The following is a 15,363-nucleotide window of genomic DNA, read 5'->3' on the forward strand; positions in this document are numbered from 1 at the left end:
AATATATGTTTTATATTTCCATGCTTTAAACCCTTTAGCATCACTCTGTTATACTTAGAATCTAAACTTTCATCACTGTCTAAAGGCCCTGTATAATGGCTGTTCTGACCACCTCTGCAGAATCACGTACTCTACTCCCCCTCAGCCCCCCATCACTGTCCATCCACTTGGGTCCTCTCACGTCTTTGAACATGATAGACTCTCCTACATCCGGGTCTTTGCAGGTGCTATTTTCACTGCCTGCTTTTTCCACTCGTCAGGTCTCAGATTTAATGTTACCTTTTCAAAGAGGTTTTTCCTGACAGCCTGATCTAAGCAGAATTCTCCTCTCCACCAGAATCTCCTTTCACTGAACTCTTTTATTCCTTCCTCTGTGGGGCGTTATTCCACCCAAACTCCACCACAATAAAGAAACTGCCTTACGCATACACACATCCCTACCCACAATCCCTAAACACAACAGGTGTGTTTAAGCAGTCGTGTTTGTTTCCTGAGCTGTAACCGCTCGGTTTTCTCACTCCTCTCTGCAGGTTTTAGTTTTCTCAGCCCATCTTGGCCACCACCTGCTCTGTGTCAGTTCTGAAAACCACAAGCAACTAACAGCCCTGTCTGTGTCTCTTCAAACTAGAGAGGGAAAAAGATGTCTGATTGGTTGCTGGCCCTTAAATGTCCAAGTCCTCATGTCAGATCTATCCTCCTCATCCCATTAGTCTTGAGAATCATGCATGAAACACACCTGTCTGTTGAGGGTCCTTCCTTTGGGAGGAGCTGTGTGAAACATAGGCCAGGTTCATGGAGAAAGGCCACTGAAGGGATAGAGAATGCCCTCAGCTCCTGATGACTTTCTAGTTCTAAGTTCCCATTCCCTATGATGTCCTGCCCTATTTTATGTCCTCAGGTTCTAGGAGCTCCTCTCTCTCTCTCTCTCTCTCTCTCTCTCTCTCTCTCTCTCTCTATATATATATATATATATATATATATATATTTTTTTTTTTTTTTTTTTTTTTTTTTTGCGGTACGTGGGCCTCTCACTGTTGTGGCCTCTCCCATTGCGGAGCACAGGCTCCAGACACGCAGGCTCAGTGGCCATGGCTCACGGGCCCAGCCACTCTGCGACATGTGGGATCTTCCTGGACTGGGGCACGAACCCGTGTCCCCTGCATCGGCAGGCGGACTCTCAACCACTGCGCCACCAGGGAAGCCCTCCTCTCTATATTTTTAATAAACTCCCTTCCTAACCTGAGCTGGTTTAAGGGAGTTTCTGTTCCTGACCAGAAGCTGGGGCCAAAGAACGGAGAACCCAAGGCCCGAAAGAAGACAAGAGAAACTTGGTGAGGCTGAAACAGGGTGTGGAGCCAGGAAGCTGAGTGGGGGTGCGATGGGGACAAAGTTCCTCCCTAAGCGCTCGCTCCTGCATGGGTCTAGCTGGCACAAAAGGGGTTACCTGGAAGACGGGCCTTGTGGGACCAAATTCTCTCAGGTCAACTTTTCGTGAAACAGTTGTGCATCTGTTTGTCTATCTATGCTGATTCTACAGATGCAGAGTAAAGAGTGGAAAACCAGGCTCTTGAACGGGGACGAGAAGAAGGGGTGACGAGGGTGCTGGGAGTTGAAGAGCACAGAAGAACAGAAAGGAAATCCTCTTCACACAGCCAACAGCCTGGCTCTCTGTTCATTGCTTTCACCTGTGTTCTGTGTGGGAGCACACACACCTGCACGTACACACACACACACACACACACACACACACACACACACACACACACACACACACACACACACACACACACACACACACACACACACACACACACACACACACAGCCTCTGCTCCTCCTGCCCAGGCCACATCTCTCTTTAATTTGTCTTCCAAGTCTCCAGGGAAGAGACTTGGTTTCCTCTTTGCCTTCCTTCATTTCCTTATACGAATCTGCTTTAACTGTTTTCTCCCTCCTGTGCTTTCTAGTCCTTCATTTTTCCTGTTCTGATTCTTTGGCTCCAGAAAAACTCAGGATCTATAGAAACACCCCTGCATTGTGAAGAGATATTTACAGCTCACCTCCCCCTCTACCCACCCAACCCAGCCTCCAAAGTCCATGCTAGAAAGGACGAAAGGGGGAGGGAAGGAAAGTAAACTTTCGTGTTGTTGATCTGGAGCACAAATGCCCTTGTGCTGTGCCCTGTGCTTAGTGTCTTAAATGCACGATATCATCACATTCTCACAACTCTCGGACCACGATTTTAGTTAGCCCCTCTGTTCTGAGGTTCAGAGAGGCTAAGTAATTAATTTACTTAAGGTCCACTCAACTAGTCAATGGCAGAACTAGGATTTGCACTCTAGGATCTTTTTGACTGAAAGCCCATGCAACATCAGTCCTTCAGGTTAGTATAAAAAGCTATACATATACAGGAAAATTATTGTTAAATTATGAGTATGCTCTCTAGTGGGAACATAAGTTCTAACTTTTCCCCAGGAACATAGATTAGGTTACTAATATCTTAATTAGCATAGTCTGCTCTTGAGGAATGCATGTAAATGACAGGCAAGTAAAAAAAAAAAAAAGATATGAGGAGTAAGAAGACTGTCGCAGGTAGCCACCATTGGGCGGAAGGCACTGGAGAAGAAGTCCAAAGGGTAGATCCTAGAGTTAAAGATGTCTTGGGAAAATTTCAGTATTTGGCCTAAGGCAGATGTGCTTTTAAATTTCCCACACGTGGCCTGCTGCATCATATCCTACCCTATAGGATGTCACCATCCAGTAGTATTTCCAGAGTTCTTCAAATCAAATTTCTGTGTTCAACACTAAACCTGTTGACTGAATTTCTTGTTACCCTTGACTCCAGAGTCCACTTCTCATCTACTATTAATGCCACATTTTAGTTCAGCTTTACTGCAATCTTCACGTGGGTCTGGTTTCTCTCTGCCTCCCCTCCCCAACACTGATGCCCATGGAAGCTGCAGGAAAACAATGCAGAACAATCAGCAAAGCTGCTGAGGGACGTGCAGACCACCCCTGCTTACATCTCACCTGACTCGGCTGGCTTTCCCGGGCAGGAGAGAGGGCCCAGAATCACCAGGACTCAGCTACGCTTACATGGAAGTTCTTTATCCTCCTAGTCAATCTTGCTTACATCTATTGCGTGCAGAGCTGATGAGTGAACTGCACGGAACATCTTCTAGCATGAGTATACCAGAGGTATACTTTTGCATTCTCCCCAGGAGTTTTTCCCCCTGTCTTCCTAGTGTGAGCTTGGTTGCCATAGCAACAGCCAAGTTCTGCCTGAAGGAGAGATTCCTTTTATTATGAGCCTGGAAGACCTCAGGTTGAATATAGACTTTTGCTATAACTTTTGCTATTTTAGGCCTAAAAGACTCGCAATTTCTTCACTACCTATTAGTTCCTAGGAAATATTTATAGTATTTGTATCATTTAATTAATAAAGTGAATCTGACTTCTTATTTCAACACCTGGCTAATCTGGTCATATAGAGATTGTTGGGTTTCTGGATCCCAGGGCCACAGTGGAGTCTGGAGAGCGTCTGATCAGTCACACATGTCACCATCCAAAGCTTCTTAGTCTCGCCCCCAGGTTTGTTTGGGTGAAGTCATTGCTCCTCTCAAGTCTTTCTCAAGGCCTGTTTAATCAAATAAAATTCCTGAACTGGAAGTTCGAGCTCTCCAACAATCGGTCCCTCCACTACAAACTGCTGTGATTTTTCTCCTTCCTTAGATCATTGGGAATAGTGTTTATGCTGTTTTGTTCCCTTCCTTTGGAGAATTACCCGTCCCCCGCTCAATAATATTGATCGGTTTCTATGGTGGGAATGGTATGACTCAGTCCTCAAGCCTGGCCAGACTGAGGCTCCCTGGAATTTTTGTCAGAACTATATGGAAAGATACGTTTTTGTTCCAGAGGCTGATAAATTCAGACCATGAATCTTGGACCATCATATCCAATACATGGAAAAATCTTGTATTAGTCTGCTCGGGCTGCCGTAACTTAATAGCACAGACTGGGTGGCTTAAACAATAGAAATGTGTTTCCTCACTGTTCTGGAGGCTAGAAATCCAAGATCAAGGTGCTAGCAGGGTTGGTTCTGGTGAGGCCTCTCTACCTGGCTTGCAGACAGTCACCTTCTTGCTGTGTCCTCACCTGCCCTTTCCTCTGTATGGACACAGTCCAGGTATCTCTTCTTCTTCTAAGAACACCTGTCCTGTTGGATTAGGGCCCCACCTTTATGACCTCATTTAACCTTAATGACTCCTTAAAGGCCCTATCTCCAAATACAGTCACATTAGGGGGTTAGGGTTTCAACTTACGAATTTTGGGAGGACCTAATTCAGTCCATAACAGATTTCGTAGAAGAAATGGAGAGAAAGCCCAGTGACATTGTTTTAGGCCCTGGGTATAGTAAACCAATCCTACCCCTCTAAATAGTCCATTTTCTTCAGTTATTTTCCTTTTCTCTCTAACTCTACTCTCTTAATTATTTAAACACATCTACATGATAACCATTGCTAAGAAGTGAGCATTGTTAAGGAAAATAAAGAAATAGTGTTTGGGGGTGTCAGAAATGAATAAAAGTACTCTTTTCATTATAAATTGAGAAAAGTATCATGATCTATATAGGTTCGTTACATTGCATCTTAACTAAAGATCTATTGACTGTAGACATCTCAATTACTTTATACAACGTGAAGGTGGCCTTAAGAAAACCCTATTGCCCTAATACCTTTCTTAAGCACAATTATTACGAGTCAGTTGTTCTAATATCTTACACCCTGTCATCAAGCAGAGATGAGAAAACCTCAGAATTCAATGAGAACCTGTGTGCTTACCACTTCGGATACAAATATCAGAAGCTGATTCCGAAAGCTTCTCCTTTTAAGTAGAGACAGCAATACCCATTCCATTTAAATTGACACATAGAAAGAACCACAGGTGATAGCCCAGCCAGCTCTCTAAACCTCTAGTATTAATAATGTATTTAGAGGATAAAATTCATAATACTTAACATACTCAATTTGAGAAGTGAGGAAAACAGAGACACAGAGACTGGCTAAATCATATTTCCCCATATATGCTCCAAATCTGTCTCTGGCTGATACTTAGCTTTTTAAAATTATTCTTACTATTTTTTAAATTAATTTATTTATATATGTATTTTTGGCTGCGTTGGGTCTTCATTGGCGCACGTGGGCTTCCTCTAGTTGCAGTGAGCTGGGGCTACTCTTCGTTGTAGTGCACGGGCTTCTCATTGTGGTGGCTTCTCTTGTTGCAGAGCATGGGCTCTAGGAGTGCAGGCTTCAGTAGTTGTGGCACGCAGGCTCAGTAGTTGTGGCTCATGGGCTGTAGAGTGCTGGCTCAGTAGTTGTGGTGCACGGGCTTAGTTGCTCTGCATCGTGTGGGATCTTCCCGGACCAGGGCTCGAACCTGTGTCCCCTGCATTGGCAGGTGGATTCTTAACCACTGCACCACCAGGGAAGTCCTGATAACCTAGCTTTTATTTTATTTATTTATTTAATTTTTTGCAGTACGCGGGCCTCTCACTGCTGTGGCCTCTCCCATTGCAGAGCACAGGCTCCGGACGCGCAGGCCCAGCAGCCATGGCTCACGGGCCCAGCCGCTCCGCGGCACGTGGGATCCTCCCGGACCGGGGCACAAACCCGTGTCCCCTGCACCGGCAGGTGGACTCCCAACCACTGCGCCACCAGGGAAGCCCTACCTAGCTTTTAAATCAATCTATCTGTGCTACAAGAAATAGTTGCAGGAAAAAATGAAAATCTCCAATAAAGTTTATCGTATCTAACATAAATGTCACTAAATTTATTTTTTAACCCTTAATGCAGAGAAAGACTTCCATTCAGCTGTGCTAAATATGGAACTCTAAACTCTGTAAGCACAGAAAATATGCTCTGCTCCATGTTTGTGTCCCGGACACCTACTACTGTGCCTGGCCCAGAATCAGGGATCAAGAGATGTTTTATGAATGAACGAACACAGGACACAATTACTACCTTGAATGATAATGACATTGGCAACTTATTAAAGCTGTCTGATGAGCTTAAAGTACTCCAGGTTTTGAACCCAGACTCTCAAAACGGTGTGTGATAGAATGTGGTTACTCTTGATAACTATGACTAAGCTAGGAAAGATTGTTTTAGAAGCACCATTAGATTAGCTGTCAAAAAATCTGGGTTCCTGACTGCCTTGGGTATTCCACAAATAAGCTGTATAACATTGCACCCATTGCTTAATCTCTCTGTGTCTTGATTCCCTCATCAACAGATCAAAGTTGAATTAGGTCCATTCAAATGGTCAAATGGTTCATGGACAATTAATTTGAAAGTGAAAAATTTTAAAGCTTCTGCAATCAGGTTGAAATCTCCCTTTCCAAACTGATTTTCTAAAATTCATCAGCTCCCACCAGTCTGCCCTGTGCTTTGTATGATGGCTTCTGCCCCGTTGCCTTCTGCTGAGATTTCCTCCCTGCTCTTCTTACCTCTCCAATTCTTAAACGTTCATCAAGACCCAGTCTCATATGTCCATCTCCTTGTAGCCTCCCAGACCACATACACTGGGGGTTTATGGGTAGCGTGTATGTGAGCCCCTCAAGGACAGAGCACAATAGATGCTTTTGGATGCATCACTATCCCCAGCATGCTTTGCAAACAGCCCAGCACGGAGTAAAAGGAATATCATGACTTTCTGCTCCCCTTAACTCCTCAGGATTTTATAGACTTCACTCCATTCGACTCACGATCCCAGGATTTCAAAGAACCGAAGAGACTGAAGACGTCTGTCCCAGAAGTTAGTCACTGATTAGGCAAAGGTATCTGGTGCCTGTTGCCTCACATTTGTTTTGAACATGCCCAGTGGTCTTGATTTATTTAGGGAATATCTGGAATGGGACATGGCTGGGCTTATCTGTCAGCTGGCCTCCGTGTTTCACCGTTAACATGCATGGCCCTCAGGAAGATAACTGAAGAGAATGAGAATTGAAACTAATCTGTTTAAAATAATCTTTGACTTTCTCATTACCAATATCTACGTGGTTTCTGCAAAGTCACAAAAACAACTGGAACATGTGCTAAGACAACAATTTTCAGTGTCATCATAGAAACGAATCTTAGAGAATTGTGTTCTCCAATTCTGTTTCTTGCTTATGTGGAGCTAAACCTAATCTGCTTTTCCGATATGAAATATCTTCATGATTCTGTCCCAAAGGGTAAAATCAAAATTTAATATTGTAACTCCCAGCTAAAAGTCACGCTAATTCATCTGATAAACTTTGTGGTGCTGTGATATTACAATGCTCCCGGTGTCAAGGCCGCCAATATACGAGTTCACAGACTGAGTACACAAACACTGGCCCCATCCTACTCCTACCCCAAACCCCAAACCCCAAAAAGAAATAAGAGAGGTTTGCTTTTGTAGGTTGCAAGTCCTGGTCTGGTTTATTTATAAAGCAATAAATATTAGAAGCACAAATAAATTGCACGTGTGTAAACAAACTGTACAATGATTGATGAGAGATGAGGGAGGGTGGTTCAGAAGACTCCAAGAAGCATCATACCGTCATCCTGAACATAAGGTAGACTAAGAGAGAAGGCACCTTAGAAGCATTTGCGGTGGACAATGGATGGTCCTGCCTCATCATACTCTTGCTTGCTAATCCACATCTGCTGGAAGGTGGACAGGGAGGCCAGGATGGAGCCCCCGATCCAGACAGAGTACTTACGCTCAGGGGGAGCAATAATCTGCAGAATGAAAACAAAAACCACCAGTGAACTCTGAAGTTCCAAGCAACAGAGCTCATGTTGGGGAGATTCACAGAAAGTATATTGGTGATCAATTCACTGTAATGTGATACTTCATTCCCACAAATGAATATGGCTGAGTCAAGTTTAATGCATTTCCTCTATTTCATCATTTCCACTATCAAAGTCACTATAAAATAGAACTTCCCCACTTCTCTGAAACAGAATATAATGTGGCAATAAGCTACATGCATGGTGGAGGCTAGCCCGAAAGCTGGGGTCTTTTAAAATGTGTTCAAAGATTTAGATATTTTTTTTCCTTCAAAGATTTATTTTTATCCACTGCTTGAAAGTGTTTCCAAGTCTCCTATCTTGGGAAAAGTGCTAGAAAAATCAGAGAAAGTGTTAGAAAAGCTAAAAGTTTATGGGAAACGGGAAGCTAAGCGGTGAAGGGAAAGGAATTAGGAATTCTGCTTGGAATACGGAGAGACCTGCTTTGCTTCCCCCACTCACCTTGATCTTCATGGTGCTGGGAGCCAGGGCAGTGATTTCCTTTTGCATGCGATCAGCAATACCAGGGTACATGGTGGTACCTCCAGATAAGACATTGTTGGCATACAGATCCTTGCGAATATCAATGTCACATTTCATGATGCTGTTGTAAGTTGTTTCATGGATGCCAGCAGATTCCATACCTAGGAACAAGTGTAAAAAAGAAAAATCACAGTGCCCTCAGGCCAGGGGGCCAGGGTAGAGGGAAGAGAATAGTACCCCTCTATGCTGGTAAACTGTCACCATTTGTCTCTGAAACATATGTTCCTCTATAAGATACATTGCAGGGTTTTGTGGAACAGGTGTCTTAAAAGTGCAGACAGTAAATCCACAACAGACTGCCAAGAAACAAACAACTGTGTTTAGCACCTGTTTGGAGGGAACACTTGCTGTACCCATCAGAGTACGGAGATGGATTAGAAAAGGAGGAGACACACATTTACGGTAAATTAATGCAATTCTTATTTATGGACTAAAATAAGGTCCTGACAAGCTTCCTCTTGGAAATCACTCCTTAGGAAAGATGTTTGGTGACATAGAAAGGTCCAGTTACTACTATGAGTTGGATTGTTGTTACACTTAATAATGAGTGATGAAAGTAACGTCCAGCTACTTGGTGATGGAACATATCAGAATAAGGCAGCACTCTTGAGTCATCATCTCTTCCTTGCAGGTATGGATTATTCAGTTACTACTCTGTCTCATTCCTTAGTTTGAGATGAAGCCAGTGTGTCATCCTTTATCATATCATTGCTACAGAGCGGTGATGGCCATCCCTGTAAGAAGCCATCGGGACCTGAGGCTGAGCTGTGTGGGACTCCAAGCTATGACTTCTTTTAACACAAGGGCCCCTTAATCATTGTTGATTATAATAGCTTTTACCCTGGGAGTCACCAAGCGGTGTTTCTGCACCAGACCCTACAACTCACCAATGAAGGAGGGCTGGAAGAGCGTCTCAGGGCAGCGGAAGCGTTCATTGCCAATAGTGATGACTTGGCCATCAGGCAGTTCATAGCTCTTCTCCAGGGAGGAGGAAGAAGCAGCCGTAGCCATCTCATTCTCAAAATCCAGAGCAACATAGCACAACTTCTCTTTAATATCGCGAACAATTTCACGTTCAGCTGCAGAAATAAAGCGTGTCACAGTTAAGCTCCGAAAGATGAAATCAACCTTGAGGAGGTAGGGGGGTTCGCTGGGGGAGGGTACAAAACAAGACACATACTACGGCAGATGAGATACACACACACTCACCGGTGGTGACAAAGGAGTAGCCACGCTCAGTGAGGATCTTCATGAGGTAGTCAGTGAGATCCCGACCAGCTAGATCCAGACGCATGATGGCATGGGGCAAAGCATAGCCCTCATAGATGGGGACGTTGTGGGTTACGCCATCCCCAGAGTCCAGAACAATGCCTGTCAGAGAAAATCAACAAGAACAAGGTAAATCTCTGAGGACACCACTGCTTTAGCCATGTCAAAGCCTACTTCCAATCCTGGCTAAGAGATACTAGCGCTGGGCAAGGATCCAGATAAAATTAGATCCCTTACACATGAAGAATAAAAATGAGCATAATGGATGCCAAATCTGAAGCCAGCAACAGTTCATCTTCTTAAATATTGTAGTAGAAACATTTCCCCAGGACACTTTCAAATGATCATCCCTCTTACCAGCTATTAGCACCTTATGCAAGCAACCAGGCGTGTTTTTCTTTCCTCTCCTCTAACTTACACGTGTTCTTCTCTTTTTTGACTCAGACCCTGTAGGGATGTGTGCCCAGGGGCTGTGATGGTGTGAACACACACCAATGACTGCTGCATTCCAGGCTGATAGTTTGTGCAAAGGCTCAATGTGTGACATCACATACTTTAGGCAAGGGGAGGATCTAACTCCGTATTCTTTCAGTTCTTAGAAATAAGTGTGCTCTGAAACCAACCTCAGGGTATTATTGTTACCCCTCTCCCTTAGCAGAGACACCTTCCCAGGGAGCGTGAGGAAAGGGATCATTCCTTTCTCACTGGGGAGACCGATTCCCAGCAAGGTCGAAGACTTGGGAGTGTAATTAATCAGGGACTATCTCACAATCCCAACACACCTGTGGTACGGCCAGAAGCATACAGGGACAGCACCGCCTGGATGGCCACATACATGGCGGGGACATTGAAGGTCTCAAACATGATCTGGGTCATCTTCTCACGGTTGGCCTTGGGGTTCAGTGGGGCCTCAGTGAGCAGAGTGGGGTGCTCCTCAGGGGCCACGCGGAGCTCATTGTAGAAGGTATGGTGCCAGATCTTCTCCATGTCATCCCAGTTGGTGATGATGCCGTGCTCAATGGGGTACTTGAGAGTCAGGATACCTCGCTTGCTCTGGGCCTCATCACCTACGTAGGAATCCTTCTGACCCATACCCACCATGACTCCCTACAAGAAAGTAATGAGAAAATCAAGCTTCCACCGTGTCAGGAATATAATCAATGCCTTATTCATTTCTACGTAACTGTCCAAGTCAAGTGACATCTTATGAATACGAGAAATAAGAAACAATAGGAATTTACCCCAATTCAGAAATATCATTTAAAGTTAATCTTGTACCTTCTCCCCCCCCCACCCCCAAGAGGTATAATTCTATTGTTTAGAATATAACTAGGGATGGGGAGAAATGAAGCTATTTCACGGAAGAAGCAGAGCCTCACCTCATTTTTAAAACACCATAATGCCTTCATTAAATTATTAAGCTCATCACCTATGTCAACTGGAATATAAATGACTACACTGTGGCATGACTGAAGTAATGACACACTGTATTTCTCCCAAGGAAAGAGTTTGACATTCATCAAGTAAACATAAAATGATGGACTGATATGCTATTACCATCCTGTCTGGGAAATCCAGCCCTCCTAGAGCTGTCCTGGAGTACGCATGGTCCACCAGCACTGAGGAATACCACTCTCCTCCCTGGCAGCGTGTCTGGCCAGGCACCGAGGCAAAGCCAGAGAGCGTGGCATTGCTTTTAATAAACAAGGTGGTATGTCACTGTCACCACGGCACTTTACTGCCTCTGTCATAACCGGCTTCTAAAAATGCAACAGCCAGGAAGCAGATGGATTACATTTTGGGAACCCTATAAACTGGCTGTGAACAAGAGGGAGCAATGTGGCTTGGCTCCTGGTTGGTTCGGATACGTTGTATTATTCTGAGTTTTGAACAGGACTGAAAAGGGAGGCCAAGGAGTAAAGTGAGATGTATAAGAGCTAGAGAAGATACTGAGGACTAAAAATGCAGGTCAGGAGTGGAAAAGAGAAGCTGCCGCCTTTTCACAGGAAGAAGTTGGACCCCTGGCAGAGCTGTGTCCCTGAAGTGGACTGGGGGAGGGGGGGCGGTGCTGCACGTTTCCTGGTTTGCTGGAGGGTGTGAGTATTGCTTGCCTGGGCTGAGGTTGGAAGCGAATCCAGCGTTTCCTATCTGACCTAATGAGTTCATGGAACAGGAGGGGCAGGTGAGACATTTCCTGGATTGCTGGGCTGAAGAGGTGTCGGGAAGGGGTGTGGAGCGGGGCTGGAGACGGCTCCAGGTGAGGGCAGGCTGTGCGGGGCGGGAAGTTTACCTGGTGGCGCGGGCGGCCCACGATGGAAGGGAAGACCGCGCGGGGCGCGTCGTCGCCCGCGAAGCCGGCCTTCACCAGCCCGGAGCCGTTGTCGCACACCAGGGCGGTGGTCTCCTCGTCGTCGCACATCTTGGCGAAGCTTCAGTGGGGTCTACGGATGGACGAGAGCAAGGCGGCCTACGTTCAGTGCCTGCGGAGCTGGCCTCGTCCGCGTCCCCGGAGGAAGGGACAGGGCAGATGGGGGTCCCCGGGCAGGGGAGGGGGGCGGGGGACGCTGTCGTCTCCCTTCCCCTCGGGGCAGACAAAGGAGGGTGGGAAGAAGCTGCATTGCAGGGGAGAGGAACCGCCCAGGCTCCCAGGCCAGGAGGCTCCTCCCCTGCCCCAGTGCAAGAGGGACGGTCACCCCTTAGCAGGTCCTCCCCGGCCCTTTACATTTTCGCCTTCTCACGAACCGGGAAGCCACTTCGGGCCCATCCACACCCCGATCCATGCTCGAGCCCCAGCTAGAGGGAAAAGCACAGGGCAGCGGGGACCCCAAAAGCCCCACTGGGGCTCAAGGCTACCCCTCCACGCGCCCCTCTCCAGTGAAGACCGAGACCCAGGACAAAAGAAGTTCGAACCAAATGAAAAGTTTGGTCTTAAGGAGAAAAAAAGTGATGGAGCGGTGGGGGCGCGGGGCACCGGCTCCAGGCGCGGGGCGGGCGGCGCTGACTCACCGTCCGCGGGGCGGGCTCGGCTCGGCTGCTCGGGCGGTGGCAGGCGCTGGTGCCCCGCGCGGGGCGCGCGGCTTTATAGCGCGCTGATGGACGGGGTCAGTTGCAGCCGCCGGGGGCAGGGGTGGGGGGCCCGGTCGGCCACCTTGCCTTATTTGGTCGCCTTCGCACCACTGAGGAGCGCCGAGGCCATTCATGGAGCCAAGGGCAGGGGAGAGGATCAGCCCGGGGGCCCCCCAGACCATGTAAGGAAGGGGAGGGGGCAACCAGGGGGATGGCCAAATAGGGAGCTAGGGAGGGGCAGGCGGTGAAGGGTAGGGGGCAGGGGAAGACCGGGTGACGCCAGCCCGCCCCCTCCCCCTTCTTGGGTGGAGGTGCCCCCTGGGTGTGCTGTGGCTGGCTTCGCCGCAGCCCCGCCAGCCTAAGAGACAGCAAGCCACACGCAAGGGGGAAGGCTTGGCACCCCTCCCTCTGCTGAGGGGTCCTGACAGCTGGGCCAGGGCAGCAGGGGAGTGACGGCAGCTTCTCATCTTCCCGGACGGAGAGCTGGGGGAGCAGAGCCCTGGCAGTCCTCGTGGGCCCAAAGGGCACCACAGCAGCACATTTGGGTGGCCAGAAAAGGGGTGCCTGGGACAGGGCACCCTCCTGGCTTAGTCCCCACCAACCTGCATGACAACTCGGAGAGCTGGGGCTGTGCAGAAAGCTGAGATTAACCAAGGCCACCTTGGTCCCCAATTTACGCATGGCTCAGGGGCTGGTCAGGGAAAGAGGCTGGAAACAGCTGCTGTGAGAGCCTGCCCACTCTCACAGAGAGGGCAGGTTTACCCCAGCTGGGACATCAGGGGGCTCTCCTCCATGATTCCAGGGTTTTTCTCAAACTCAGACTCCTGCCTTTAGGCCAGGAAAGACTCCCCTGCTGCCAAAGGGAATGAAGGAACAAATGCCAAGGGTTGCTTGTCCACCTGCTGGTGGAGAGATGAACATTCATCTTAATAACGCAAAAGCGTTTATTCCAGACAAAGACAAGACTGAAAGAGAAATGTTCTTGTCAAGAAGGTAACAGCAACTTCAACCGACTGAACATATCACCGGGATGCACAGTATGGTCATAACCAGGAATGAATTAGAAAAGCAGTCCCAGGCCCCACCCCAGAACTATTGAATCAGAATCTGCATTTTAGCAAGATGCTCAGTTGAGTCATATGTATGCTGAAGTGTGAGAAGCACTGGTATAAATGGTATCAGCTTCTTTGTGGAGGATCCTGAGACTTTGGAGAAAGGGATTACTTGAATCAAGGAGAAGAGAAAGAAACAGAGAGACATAAGGACACAGATCACTGGTTTGCCCTGGGTTGCCCTGTATTCTCAGTTCTTCACTGACACTTTGATTTTTAATGCTTGTGTTTTTCCTCCCCTTCACACCAGTTAAAAATAGAAACTGGGCCCAGGCATTCATCTCTGGAGTGGTCTTGGATTGATATGCTAAGGAGGCCTGCTGATTAGATACTTGTCCAGACTGGGGAATGCTGGGCCCTCCCCGCTGAGCTCCCCAACCATGTTTGGGTTGGTCTGGGGAAGAAAGTATGAGGGCGGCTGGGTGATGGAGCCAGGTGAGGGTCACGCCAGCTGGAATCACCCTCTGCCACACGGTAAGCCTTTTTCAGCGAAAATGCCTGTTGACAGGATGCAAAGAGCGGAGCTGTTTTGGCTCAGGCAGATGCAGAAGAACCAAAAAGAAGGAGAAATGGGACGGGTGTTACAGCCCAACATCCCTAGGTTTGAATCCCGCCTCTGTCACTTACTACCTATTTTGCTCTTGGGCAAGTCACTTCACTTTCATAAGCCTCAATTTTCCCCTCTGACAAAGGACACAGTAACTCTTTTCAGGCAGAGATGATTAGTTATTGTAATAATTAGAGACAAGTGACATAAGCCACATAGAAGATACAAAGCAAATTGTAACTATTACAATTCAGTAATAATGATACTTTTGGGGGCAGCTATAGCTCTCACTTTGGAAGATTTGGGTCAATGTCATTCACTTATTGATTCAGCAAATATTTATGGCACAAGAACTGTGCTAGTCGCTGGAAGACACAAATAAAACAGAGCAGGACTCGTACTGCAGAGCAGCTACAGACAAGTCAGGGACAGTTATGGTACACACTAGGAAGAATGAGGGAATCATTGAGATAGTCACAAAAAGAGGGATTCAAAAGAGGGTCCAGAGAAAGCCTTCCTGAGGAAGTATTTCATTATTTTTAAAGCAGAGTAGGACTGAAGTGCATTAACACTTGTGTGAAAGAAAGAGTTTCTCCTTGGGAGTGACTGGTGGCAGATTCCCACATTCACTGCCATATGTGTAAAGGGAACTCCTGGAAAGTCTAGCAGATCACTGCACACCACGGTTATTCCCTGAATCCTTTGTAAATACTTCTAGGGCGCAGGAGGCCAATTCCAGTCCACCCACCTAGGAATCAGTCTGTCCGGGAGCAGGGGTGGGTAGGTCAGTGGAATACTGAGACCAGTTTCATGAAATAATCTTCACCCTTAAAATGTTTAAAAACAATTTCACTTTTTCCCACTTAGAACAAAACATAGTTTCTTATGCACTATATTTAGGGTAAGAACACTTTTTTCCCCTTAAATATCTATGATGGTTCGATATTTGTTCATTGCAATACTGCTCAATTTCCACGTTTTAAAACTCTAAACGCTGTTTTTATATATTTACT

General features: G+C 46.8%; 1 protein-coding gene across 1 annotated transcript; it reads right to left on the reverse strand.

Annotated features, from left to right (window-relative positions):
* Positions 1-7,426: 7,426 nt before the first annotated feature.
* ACTC1 (actin alpha cardiac muscle 1) lies at positions 7,427-12,769 on the reverse strand. Its single transcript, XM_060146960.1, has 7 exons — positions 12,632-12,769; positions 11,916-12,066; positions 10,408-10,732; positions 9,566-9,727; positions 9,244-9,435; positions 8,276-8,457; positions 7,427-7,762 (listed from the first exon to the last, which is right to left on the reverse strand). Exons 2-7 carry the CDS (start codon positions 12,042-12,044, stop codon positions 7,619-7,621), a joined length of 1,134 nt encoding a protein of 377 aa, XP_060002943.1. The 5' UTR covers positions 12,045-12,066; positions 12,632-12,769; the 3' UTR covers positions 7,427-7,618.
* Positions 12,770-15,363: the final 2,594 nt, after the last annotated feature.

Source organism: Lagenorhynchus albirostris, chromosome 1, assembly GCF_949774975.1.
Source record: "Lagenorhynchus albirostris chromosome 1, mLagAlb1.1, whole genome shotgun sequence".
In the NCBI taxonomy this organism is placed as follows: Eukaryota; Metazoa; Chordata; class Mammalia; order Artiodactyla; family Delphinidae; genus Lagenorhynchus; species Lagenorhynchus albirostris.

What these genes read in the sequence shown, in the direction of transcription:
- ACTC1 (XM_060146960.1), bottom strand. Translation starts at nt 12,044, where the DNA reads ATGTGCGACGACGAGGAGACCACCGCCCTGGTGTGCGACAACGGCTCC. An exon ending in TGGGCCGCCCGCGCCACCAG is followed by an intron (nt 10,733 to 11,915) that starts GTAAACTTCCCG and finishes ACTTTCTTGTAG; the next exon opens with GGAGTCATGGTGGGTATGGG. An exon ending in CTACTCCTTTGTCACCACCG is followed by an intron (nt 9,436 to 9,565) that starts GTGAGTGTGTGT and finishes TTATTTCTGCAG; the next exon opens with CTGAACGTGAAATTGTTCGC.